The sequence below is a fragment of the Narcine bancroftii genome, chromosome 3 (genome assembly GCF_036971445.1).
Source record: "Narcine bancroftii isolate sNarBan1 chromosome 3, sNarBan1.hap1, whole genome shotgun sequence".
Lineage (NCBI taxonomy): Eukaryota > Metazoa > Chordata > Chondrichthyes > Torpediniformes > Narcinidae > Narcine > Narcine bancroftii.
In genome coordinates, this window is record NC_091471.1 from 34,613,518 (window position 1) to 34,625,956 (window position 12,439).

The following is a 12,439-nucleotide window of genomic DNA, read 5'->3' on the forward strand; positions in this document are numbered from 1 at the left end:
ACTTCATGATGCTCAAACATTTAATGATCTCCTCATAGCTCCTTACTGAGGTTAAACTTGCCTTTGAATGTTTTGACATGTCAGGCATGCTACAGAAATAAAGTTCTCATTTCATTGCAAAGCAGGATAAAGATGAATGACCTACTGCTGTCAGTCCATGTCCTTGAAGCAGTTCTCTTGCAGGTTGCAGCAAGCTTTTGACCACCTCTATCCTCAGTCCCATGAGCTCAACTTGAGTCCATCAATGAAATGACTTCTGAGCAGGTTTGGGCCCCATATCTAACAAAGGATATGCTGGCATTGGAGAGGGTCCAGATAATGTTCACGAGAATGATGCCAGGGATGAGAGGTGCATTCGATGGCGCTGGGCCTGTCCTCATTAGAGTTTAGAAGGATAAGGAGGGATCTCATCGAAGCATTCGGAATGTTGAATGGGCCAAATGGAGTGGACGTGGAGAAGATGTTTCTGCTAGCGGGAGAGTTTAGGACCAGAGGGAACAGCCTCAGAATCAAAAGGCAGCCCTTTTGAAAAGAGATGAGGAGAAATTTTTTCAGCCAGAGGGTGGTGAATCAGTGGAATTTGTTGCCATGACAGCTGTGGAGGACAAGTCATTGGGTATATTTAAAGTGGAGGTTGATAGGCTTCTGATTAGTGGGAACGGGGAGAAAACAGGAGAATAGAGTTGAAAGAACAAAATGTCTCAGCCATAATTTGAATGGCAGAGCAGACTCGATGGGCCGAATGTCCCGATTCTGCTCCTAAGTCCTATGGACTGCAGTAAATTTTCTCCTCTGCTTCCTGTCTGGTTTGGTCATCATTCCTCCCCTGAGCCTGAAGACTTCTCACAGGAGTAACCCATTCAGGAATATACTACTTGTTTAAACGTTTAATCCTCTGTTATCTGCTCCGCAGCGAGCTCGGACGGCGGGGAGCCGGCGCTGCTCGGTACCGGTACCAGAGGCCGCTCCTTGACCCCATTCCCGCTCCGAGGGCGCCCTGCTTCTCTCCGCTCGGCTCCCTCAACAGCCCCTAAGGCTAGAGCTGGATGAGGTCCTCACCCAGGATGAGACATATAAGGCAATTGATCAACTGAAAAGTGGCAAAGCAACAGGTATGGATGGAATCCCCCCAGAGATCTGGAAGGCTGGCGGCAAAACTCTGCATGTCAAATGCATGAGTTTTTCAAGCTTTTTTGGGACCAAAGAAAACTGCCTCAGGACCTTCATGATGCCATCATCATCACCCTGTACAAAAACAAAGGCGAGAAATCAAACTGTTCAAACTACAGGGGAATCACGCTGCTCTCCATTGCAGGCAAAATCTTCGCTAGGATTCTCCTAAATAGAATAATTTCTAGTGTCGCCGAGAATATTCTCCCAGAATCACAGTGCGGCTTTCGCGCAAACAGAGGAACTACTGACATGGTCTTTGTCCTCAGACAGCTCCAAGAAAAGTGCAGAGAACAAAACAAAGGACTCTACATCACCTTTGTTGACCTCACCAAAGCCTTCGACACCGTGAGCAGGAAAGGGCTTTGGCATCAGATGCCCCCCAAAGTTCCTCAACATGGTTATCCAACTGCACGAAAACCAACAAGGTCAGGTCAGATACAGCAATGAGCTCTCTGAACCCTTCTCCATTAACAATGGCGTGAAGCAAGGCTGTGTTCTCGCACCAACCCTCTTTTCAATCTTCTTTAGCATGATGCTGAACCAAGCCATGAAAGACCTCAACAATGAAGACGCTGTTTACATCCGGTACCGCACGGATGGCAGTCTCTTCAATCTGAGGCGCCTGCAAGCTCACACCAAGACACAAGAGAAACTTGTCCGTGAACTACTCTTTGCTGACGATGCTGCTTTAGTTGCCCATTCAGAGCCAGCTCTTCAGCGCTTGACGTCCTGTTTTGCGGAAACTGCCAAAATGTTTGGCCTGGAAGTCAGCCTGAAGAAAACAGAGGTCCTCCATCAGCTAGCTCCCCACCATGACTACCAGCCCCCCCACATCTCCATCGGGCACACAAAACTCAAAACGGTCAACCAGTTTACCTATCTCGGCTGCACCATTTCATCAGATGCAAGGATCGACAACGAGATAGACAACAGACTCTCCAAGGCAAATAGCGCCTTTGGAAGACTACACAAAAGAGTCTGGAAAAACGACCAACTGAAAAACCTCACAAAGATTAGCGTATACAGATCCATTGTCATACCCACACTCCTGTTCGGCTCCGAATCATGGGTCCTCTACCGGCATCACCTACGGCTTCTAGAACGCTTCCACCAGCGTTGTCTCCGCTCCATCCTCAAAATTCATTGGAGCGACTTCATCCCTAACATCGAAGTACTCGAGATGGCAGAGGCCGACAGCATCGAGTCCACGCTGCTGAAGATCCAGCTGCGCTGGGTGGGTCACGTCTCAAGAATGGAGGACCATCGCCTTCCCAAGATCCTGTTATATGGCGAGCTCTCCACTGGCCACCGTGACAGAGGTGCACCAAAGAAGAGGTACAAGGACTGCCTAAAGAAATCTCTTGGTGCCTGCCACATTGACCACCGCCAGTGGGCTGATATCGCCTCAAACCGTGCATCTTGGCGCCTCACAGTTCGGCGGGCAGCAACCTCCTTTGAAGAAGACCGCAGAGCCAACCTCACTGACAAAAGACAAAGGAGGAAAAACCCACCTAACCCCAACCAACCAATTTTCCCCTGCAACCGCTGCAACCGTGTCTGCCTGTCCCGCATCGGACTTGTCAGCCACAATCGAGCCTGCAGCTGACGTGGACTTTTACCCCCTCCATAAATCTTTGTCCGCGAAGCCAAGCCAAAGAAAAACGTTTAATCCTTCTACCTATTTTTATTTTAAATCACTGAATATATTTACCCAACAATAATCTATCAATTTCAGCTTTGGTGTGATTTGCTGACTTGGAAACAATGCTGTGGAAACAGACTAATCTTCTCTCTTCGCAGATGGTGAATTTACTCCCCAATCTGCTAATTCTAACATATGCCTTCATAATCCTCCCTGCTGCCCATAAACCTGTGCTGACGCAACCCGCCATGTGCATCCTAACACAGTTCAAGTCATCCATCAGAATGAACTGAGCTGAACTGAATTATTGTCAGGTGCACTGCAAAACCTTTTGCTAGCTGGACATAGCACAACAGGTAATGTAAAAACATAAACAAAAATCCAGTGACTAGTGTCAGATCAAACAAAAAGTGCAAGTGTTCAAGAGTTTGATAGAAACTGTCCTTGAACCTGGAGGTGTGTGTTTTCAAACTCGTGTATCTTCTCAACTGGAGGAGGGTTGAGGAGAGTTTGACTGGCGTGGGATGTGGCCTTTAAAACATTGGCTGCTTTCCTGAGGTAGCAGGAAGTGGAGATAAGAGTCGATGGAGGACTGATTGGCCACCACCCTCACCCTCCCCCAATCCTCTCCAGGACTTCTCAGCCATTGCGGCTGATCTCCTTTTGCCTCTATGTAAACCGTTGCTCCCTGACACCTGCCTTGTATCTAATTTCAAGGAGAGGCCTCCTCATTGTTTGGATTCTGCCTCCAGTCCCAGTCTACCTAGCCTGTCAAATCTTATCCAGGTTACCCCTTCATCTACTAACTTTCTGAGAAGACTGAACCTCTTTGGCTTTTACCTCTTTGTTCCCGAGTCACCCCAGTGAATGTGGTGTTCTTTCATCTGGGTGTCCAGAACTGTAAGGGAGTTACAGCTGAATCTAACGCTCCTCACTGTTCATGGGTACATTTCCAACCCAGGGTACCAGCCATCCACGTGTATCCTGCTCCAGCACTTCAAGCAAGGCCCAGCTGAATCAGTGGAGGCTGGGTGCCGAATGCAAGACAACCAAGGCATATTCATACCAGCTGCACACCAGATGAACTCATTGAAACTATCTGGTGACCTTTTCTGCTTGGAAACGGCTGCAGATTGTCCCCCAGAGTCCACTAGCACGGTGCAGGAAATTGGGGAAAGCAGCCATCAAATATTTACTTCTTGAAAATTTAACTGTGATTCAGATAAAACAGCAACCCCCTCACACATCGTCACCATCCCAGTAAACTTCTCTGGGCTGCAGGTTGTACAAATCTTTATTTATAATAGTATCTGATAGCAAATCGGAAATTGCCTTAGGGAACATGTTTGATTTTGAAAGGAATAGGAAAATTCTGGAAACACAGTAGCTACGTTCTGCTGAAATGAGAAGGGCTGGATGCCGTCCACCAACTAATGTTAATTGGCTGAAAGGCAACAGGATGGAATTTATTCTTGTCCATTCAGTGAAGGGCAAGATTTGATATTCCTGTTTCGGGATCTGTGTATCCCTGAAAAGCTCATAATTTATTCCGTGCCTGTAATTGCCCTCATCAGTGTAAGTAACACTCTTCGAACCTCTGCAGGCCTTCTGCTGAAGTCTTGTTGGGAGGGGAGTTCCAAGCTTTAGCTCAGTGGTAATGAGTCGGGGGGGGGGGTGGGCAATTTGGAGGGGTGGTACTCCGCTGCACCCACTGCCCGCACTCTTGGTGGTGGGCGGGTGGTAGTGGGATTGGAGGATGCTACTGAAGGGCCGAGACAAGTATCTGCAGTGAGCTTTGTAGATGTCTCACAGCTCAGCCACTGTGTGGAGGGAATAAATAATAAATGCTCTCATGGTGGACGGGGTGTTAGTCAACCCAGCAGCTTGGTCTTGGATTGAATTACTCTACTTCAGAATTGTGGGAGCTGCATGCATCCGGGCAGTGGACACTATTCCCTATTGCTACTCCTGACTCTGTAGATGGGAGAAAAGGCGTGGGGGAACGTGAGGTAGTTTCTCACCTTAAGGTGCCCCGCCTCTGACCTTCCATTGTCCTCACTTCACTGGATCCCAGGGAAGGAGCCGAATTACAGCCCTCTTCACAGCCACCCTGGTTCCTGCTCCAGAGGTCTGACTTTTCCCCTTATTGATTTCCAGTATTTACAGTTGTTTTAAATCTGTGCAGCCTCTCACTTCAACACACTAAGCACATTGTTTAATGTATATCTTAAATTTTAAAAAAATGTTTCAGGCACACACAGAGAGGCATTCAACTGGCCTAACTGATTTAGTGGGCTGTTCAAATTCCTGACAGATAATTATTGAAAATGATTGACAGTACCAAATCTCCAGCTAGCGATCATAAAACATTATCGCCAGGATTTATGCAGTGTCCCTCCTGCCCCCAATAACCTGCCCCAATTGGATAGTTAACCTGTGACCTTAGAAACTGAGATGGAATGTTGCCAAGACCAGAGCTTAAAAGGAGGTCTGATTTTCACTCTGATCTAACGGCGTGAGAAGAATGGAAACAGGGATCACTCCATTTGTAATCAGTGCTGCTGTGTTTTTATGGTGTCGTTGCAGGGCTGCCCCTATCATGTGACACGGGGGAGGGTAGGGGTGGAGATGGGACACTCGGCAGTAAAATGTGAGAACTGTAGTCAGCACACTTAACTCTTTAACATTATGGTTCTCATAAGGAATCCATTAATTGCTATAATTTGGAAAGTAAGTGGTTACCTTGGGGGATTCACTTCAGGTTAGTTTTTTTTTAAAAAAGCAATTTCCTGATTTTGTACAATGCAAATCATTGTGACTGTTCAAACTGCACTATGTGGAAAATCTATTACTGATCCCACTGAATGGTCATTGTACGGCTCATGGTCACAAGGTACATCCCAGGTACTTATGGTGGAGAGAGGCCGTGCTCCTAAAATTACTATCATTAATCAAAAATTGCTCAGAGTTATATTAGTTTGTCTGAATTAAAAAGAGAAAGTACAGGTCTGTCATTCCTTCAGATGTTAGATGATGGGAGCTCATAATTTGACCAGGCAGTCTCCATGTTTTGGGGCCCTGTGAGCTGATTTAAGCCCAATAAAACAGTAGACAGGAATCGCAGGTTCATCTTACGTTGGAGCTCAAAGAGTCGGCACACATTACCCAGGTCTTAGCAACAACCTGATACCTGTTTCAGACCCACCACCATCCCGCTCCAAACCTAAAAACCTCCAAACACTGGAAATGTTAAATAAAAGCAGAAAATGGTGGAAACACTTGTCAGCCCAACAGAAGCAGGGAAAACGTTTCAGGTTGGACACCCTTCGTCCGACATGCTTGTCACTGAGCCGCTGCCATCTGTTCGCGGGAGAACCAGAGCAGGGGGCAGTGTTTAGAGAGACCGCTTGTTGGGCTGCCCCTTACAATGGATGGGCATTAAATATTAACAAAGAGCAGAGCAGCACAAGAACAGACCCTTCAGCCCAACATGCCTGTGCTGACTACGTTGGTCTGACCGGAGTTATCCACCTTCTGTGAATAAGCAAAGAGATGGGTGAGGGGGTGGGAAATTGGAGGCTTATCAGGTCTACCTCAACCCCACCCTCTCCGCTTGGGATTCCTTGTGTAGCTGAAATGGAGCAGATCATCTCATTCCCTCACTCGAGTGATGCTTTAACTCCTGCTCCCCTGTTCCACTTTACATTTAAGCCTCATTTAATAAAATTGCACCTCCATTCAATACCAGATAGAATCAGAATTTATCATCCTGAACATGCCACGAAACTTGTTGTTTTGTGGCAGCATTACAGGTGCAAAATTACTATAAATTGCACTTTTTAAATAAATAAATAAATAAATTTGGTGAGAGAGTGAGGTAGTGTCTGATTCATTGTCCATTCAGCAATCTGATGAAACATAGAAAAGCTAGACCTAAGCTCCCCAGTTTTGTAGAGAATGAATGCTTCATGAGGTTATGCCTGGTAAATACCAGATCCACAGTGTCACTCTGGAGTACACGTGACTAATCATCCAGTATGTCTCCTGAACAGAAACGATGCCGCCAATGCTTTCTGCCTTGCCCATTCTGGGTAAATGTTCGGTTCTGGTTTCTCAGTAACAGTGGATGCAGATCGCCTGCAGAATCTGCATCCCGACAGCAATAACTTCCGTTCATCATCAAAGCTGCAAATGCAGAATCATCGGGGAGGATCGGTGCCGAGGGTTGGCCAGGGGCTCATTGGAATCCGAAAAGCAAAAGCATCGCTCCAAGTACTCAGTAGAGCATGCAGCAGCTATGGAGAGAGAAAGCGGGTCAATTTGATCTTTCATCAGACTTGATCCATGTCAGGCTAACTGATGATCTGGGAGTGATTTAAGCAAGTAAGGAAGATGTTCAGCTGTTTTTGATGAAGTGGCCCAGCGCTAGTGATGCTGCCTCAGCGACCTGGGTACGATCCTGAGTTACCTGTGTACAGTTTGCACATTTTCCCTGTGACCAAAGAGCATTTCTCCCAATGCTCCTATTTCCTCCTGCAACCCAATGATATGCGAGCCATTGCATATTGCCCCACATTTGTACATGTGTGTAAGAGAATCAGCAGGGGGTGAGGAGGTGTTCATGGGAATGCAAGACAGGAACAGTTTATTCGGAAATGAATGAGGGAGTGGGAGATTAAAATCATATGGTGCAGTATCAAAATCTTCACCCATTTGAGTCACCGTTGTTACAGAGAAAATTCGGACAGTGACTTACACACATGGAGCTGAAACAAAACTCAGTCCAATGATGGCCAGTCATAAAGATAAATTTTGGCCAGGACCCTGGAAAGTTCCAAAAGCAAGATAGGGCATCAGCTGGAAATTGTAATTAAATGCATTCTCTGCATGTTCAACAGAATCTGTGGAAAGAGAAACCTCATCAGTTCTCCAAGGAAGCAGCCTGAATTGCGGAAATTTTCCAATGGCTTTAATTCAGGAAAACTCTCTTGCCCATTGAATTAATGACATGGGATCATGAGGTGAAATGATGCCCAGAGTCAATCACCTCCTCAGTAAGATGCTGCTGGATCGGCCTTGGTTTTGTGGCCAGGTCTCAGGAGCAGGTCTGCAATTATCAATCTTCTGATGCTCAGGCAAGAGACATTTACTTGAACAGTTATATAAATGGAAGGGGGGGGGGGTGTTTAGAAGGACATGGACCAACTTGGCTGTGGTAGACATATTGGGCCGAAGGGCCTGCTCCTTGTGGAACAGCCCTATGACATTCTTACAGCAGATGTAGCACAGAGAGCTCACAACGTTTTTCCTTTCCTTTGTATTTCAGGAGTACCTTGACCTGTCGGCGCCTTTCGAACAGTATTCCCCAGCCTGCCAAGACACACACAGTACCTGCTCCTCTGGGGACGATTCTGTCTTTGCCCATGATGCTCTGCCTGATGAGCCATGCCTCCCAAAGCACCAGCAGTGTAACGGTGTCATCAGGACATGAGAAAAAGCACAAGTCTGGGCTGTTGAACTCTGGAAAACTCACACTGAAGGAAATACACTGTACCACCTACGGGGTGGGGGGGGGGGGGGAGGGGTTCTCACTCCCAGTTATACGTCCCACCGTTATTGAGCCTTATATCTTCAAGTGCTGTACCCATCTAAACAAAAATACTGCTTGGCATGAAGAAACTTTGTAACGTAGAAACCGAAATGGAAAGTTCTGCAAAAAAGAAATCCAGATGTGATAAACATTTGACCTCTGGCATTCTGACTGCAAAAGGAACCATTCTGTGCCTAAGTTGTGCTGAGAAAGGAGTGACATAAAAGACAATTATTTTTCTTTACAAAAGAGCATTTAAATACTTTTTATTTGTGTGAAGCTGCAGATTTTGGAAGAGTTGTAAATATATAAATAATGTATGATAATGTTAAAAACCGTTGTATAGTCATGATTTGCTTGTTTAGGGAAAAAAAGCAAAAAATATAAACATAATTACAAGTATGAGGAGGCAAAACCTTAAAATCATTGCAGTCTAGGATATTCAGTCTAGGATCAATCTGGAAGTTAAAATCATTGCAGTCTAGGATATTCAGTATTAATCTGGAAGTTATTAAAGAAACTCATTGTGTAGTAAACAAGGGTAAAATAGTTCAAAAATCAATAATTATTTGCAATCTGATTCGCATGTTGTATATTTGTAAAGTTCATAGGCTTTAACATATCATTTTGGTTAAGAGATTTATAAGTATATAGCTTATTTACTAATTACTGTACACAGCTTTAGTGACTGAGGTTCTTAATTTTCAGTTTTACATGTGATAATTTTTAATTTATTACCCACTGATTAGACATAAAGGTTAATGAGGAAACAACGTTAGCATCGAGACATAGTGTTATCAGCGTGGAAGCAGACCTTTCAGCCCAGCCCATCCAGCTTTCAAACATCGTATAAAAATTAACCACATCTTTTCTTATTTTAGATTGCAATGATTTTTTTTATTCCTGTTGTTTAGTATTCAGATCTTGACTTTTCCTAACAAATGAAGGTTTGTGCTGTACCTGTGATGAGGACACAACAGGGAAGGGTGCTGGCTGTGAATAACAGTGGGTCTATTATATGGATACAATGTCTTGGATGGAGCTGTCCAAAAAGCTTGGCACTGTATCTGTATAGCAGGTAGCGGCCCCGTGAAAGAATGCTGGCTTTGTTGCTGGGCTATTAGTGACATTTTTGCTCAGTGCCATTGGAACAGGACACAGTGAAAGATCTTGGCCACCAAGAACTGAGCTGTGTCCGAGACAACATTTCCCAGCAAACAGGGTTGGATTCAGGTGCTGGTCACACCTGCGGAAATTGGAGGTAATGAATCAAGTGCGTCGCACTTAAATAGCACATCACACATTATAAAGCACATTGGCTTAGTGTTTTTTTTTGCTTATTTCTTACCCCTTCCCCTGGTATATTGGCACCAAGATACTAAATACAGCTGGTGCCAGCACCAAATGTGCGAGAGGGGCATCGCTGTGCTGCCACTTTTGCAATGCTGTGATGAGAGGGTGCAATGATAGTGAATGTTTGCAGAAGACTTGTGCAAGAAAGAACGGCTGTTGCCTTTCGTATATCAGTGACGTGCGAGTCACTCCCTTCTCTTTATGCAGGTTAGTGCCACAAGTACAACTTAGGTGGTGCAATTGAAATGTGACGTGCAATTTTGCAGAGAACTCATTTGAGGTAAACCCTCTTTTGTTAAAATACACAACGAAAAAAGGGGAAACGGATGGCCAAATAGGTAGCAGGCAGCCGTCTGAAGCAGAATAAAAACGTAATCCAGAATCAAAAATAAAGTCCGGTTTGATTTTAAATAGGATTCCACAGGTAAAATGCAAATAAGAATTTAGGCAGGAATCCTATTAAAATCAACAAGAATTCTGCTAATCTCCTTTAATCTTTCTTAGGACCATCAAGCTCTTATTCAGTAGAAAAGTTAATTTAATAGATTGAAGTTATCTATTAACTCTAATACAAACATAGGAGATTTATAGTGATGTAATTTTTGTAAAGTGAGAAGACACTTCATTATTTTCTTACCGATCACTGTTGATGTGTACATTCCAGGTACCTAATGCATAAAAACAACTTTCCAATATTTGAAATCTGTGCATGATTTACAAAAAAAGAACTTAGATATATATCTAATTTATTGAGTTTTTTTTTACAAAATATACATATAGTAGCTTTGACTGAACTTAACATTTGATATTCAGTTCCCTTTTCTGTAGATTTAACTATGTCAAGCAATACTTGCAATATCTGAGATTGTCGATATATGTTCCATGGTTAGATTGGACCATTGCCTGTCGCATTCCACACTCATGGTGGTCAGAAGTGAGCTCCAAATAAAAGGAACCCGTTCAACCAATTTGCTTGCCTGAAGCCTGTAAGAGGCCACAGATGGTCTTTTTGGAGTTAAATAATAACTAGCACTGAACAATATCTGTCTGCCTTTACAAAGCTTTGTTATTAACATGGAACTGTTTCATTCCACAAAAATAAAAAGATATTGTTTTAAATCACAAGAATGGCTAGTTCTTGTTCTTCTGTTACATTTTTATCCGTGTTTTCCTTGATGCCTTGACTAGCTTTGAGAGCTAAAGGTTGTAATGCTCAAACTTTGGGAGCAATTTCAATCCCAAAGCATGCATTGAAGACAAGATTGCATTTAAAACATTTCAAATCCATTCTGCAGCCTTCACGTCAGTGTGAGGGGGACCAATCCGATAGCGTGCAGATCGGGTCATTGAAAATTCTTAAAAGTAGGCCACATTCATTCACAAAGTGGAATTTAAGGAATATATGAATCATTGATTTAAATGGAATCAAATGCAAGAGGGAATACAGTAGGTGGAAAATCCTCCCATACATCATTGGGTTCCCACCTCTGGTTTTAATTTATTTAACTATTTATTGACAATCTCCCAATTTCTGAGATTTGCGTATGCTTAGCATGGACCCTGGGTCTCCTTCCTGCATATCCTTTAAACCCTTATCGTGTAATGCAATTGGTCCCTTTCTTCATCCACCACATGCATATCCAATGGTCCATCTGCCACCCTGTCCCTGACCTTTTGTATTCTTGTCTTCCTCACTTATAACCCTCGCACAAACATCAGCTGTCTTCCCCCTTACCCTTTTATTTGGGGCCTCTTCCACTTATCCTTTTATTTGGGGCCTCTCCCCCCCGCCCCCCCATCCCTTCCTCTTTTATTTGGAGGCATCCCCAATACCCTTTTATTCTAATACCTGCCAACATCTTTCCATACCTTGATGGAAGGGCTCAAGCCTGAGCGTCAGTTATGTATTTTTACCTTTGCTATATAAAGGACACCGCTTGAACTGCTGAGTTTCTCCAGCATTGTGTTTTACTTCAACCACGGTGTCTGCAGACTTTTGTATTTTAGTATAGGTTGATAATTTCTTGTTTAGTGTCAAAGATTACGGGGAGAAGGCTTGAGAATGGGATTGAGAAGAAGAATTCAAATGGCAGGTTCTAAAGCTGGAGCAAATTTACTGGCCGATTGGCCTAATTCTGCTGCTATGCCTTATGGTCTAAAATTGTCAGCATTGCTCCTTACAAATGGGCATTGAGCCTCCTTTGTTAAAGTGCTCATATCCAAGTCATGACTTCCTTAAGCATTATTTCTTCTGATTGCATTCTCACCACTGACTGATAGTGTCCAGGCTACACTTGCTAAGTTCGTCCTTGCATCCTTTTCCCCTTTTTAATCCATGTAGTACTCCTGCCTTCCTGCTGCCGCACCATCCAGGAGCTCTTGATACCTGCCCTATTCTTCATCCATGAACCTTGACTGAATATGGCAGGCTATAGGATGATAATAACATTTGTCCATTCCTTGTTTCACTTTTAAGTAGGGTTAAATAGCAATAAATGGCAGAAAACCTGCCCGACTTAACTCAACAGCTGACTTCTAACCTACTACCCTTTTTAAAATTTAACTTTTAAGGATTCGACAGGATAGAAGGCCTTTCCGACCCATGAAACCCATGCTCCCCATTACACCCAATTAACCCACCAACTCTACGTTTTGGTGTGTGCCCGTTATACTTTTTTTGG

General features: G+C 44.0%; 1 protein-coding gene across 7 annotated transcripts in view; it reads left to right on the forward strand.

The window, feature by feature from the left end:
- LOC138757061 (fibroblast growth factor receptor 3-like) overlaps positions 1-10,886 on the forward strand; it is a 165,011-nt gene extending 154,125 nt beyond the window's left edge. For all 7 annotated transcript variants that reach the window (XM_069923764.1, XM_069923762.1, XM_069923763.1 and 4 more), the window contains one exon: positions 8,142-10,886. In XM_069923764.1, coding sequence (XP_069779865.1) covers positions 8,142-8,306 — 165 coding nt within the window. In that variant the 3' untranslated portion in view covers positions 8,307-10,886. The remainder of the gene's footprint in view (positions 1-8,141) is intronic.
- Positions 10,887-12,439: the final 1,553 nt, after the last annotated feature.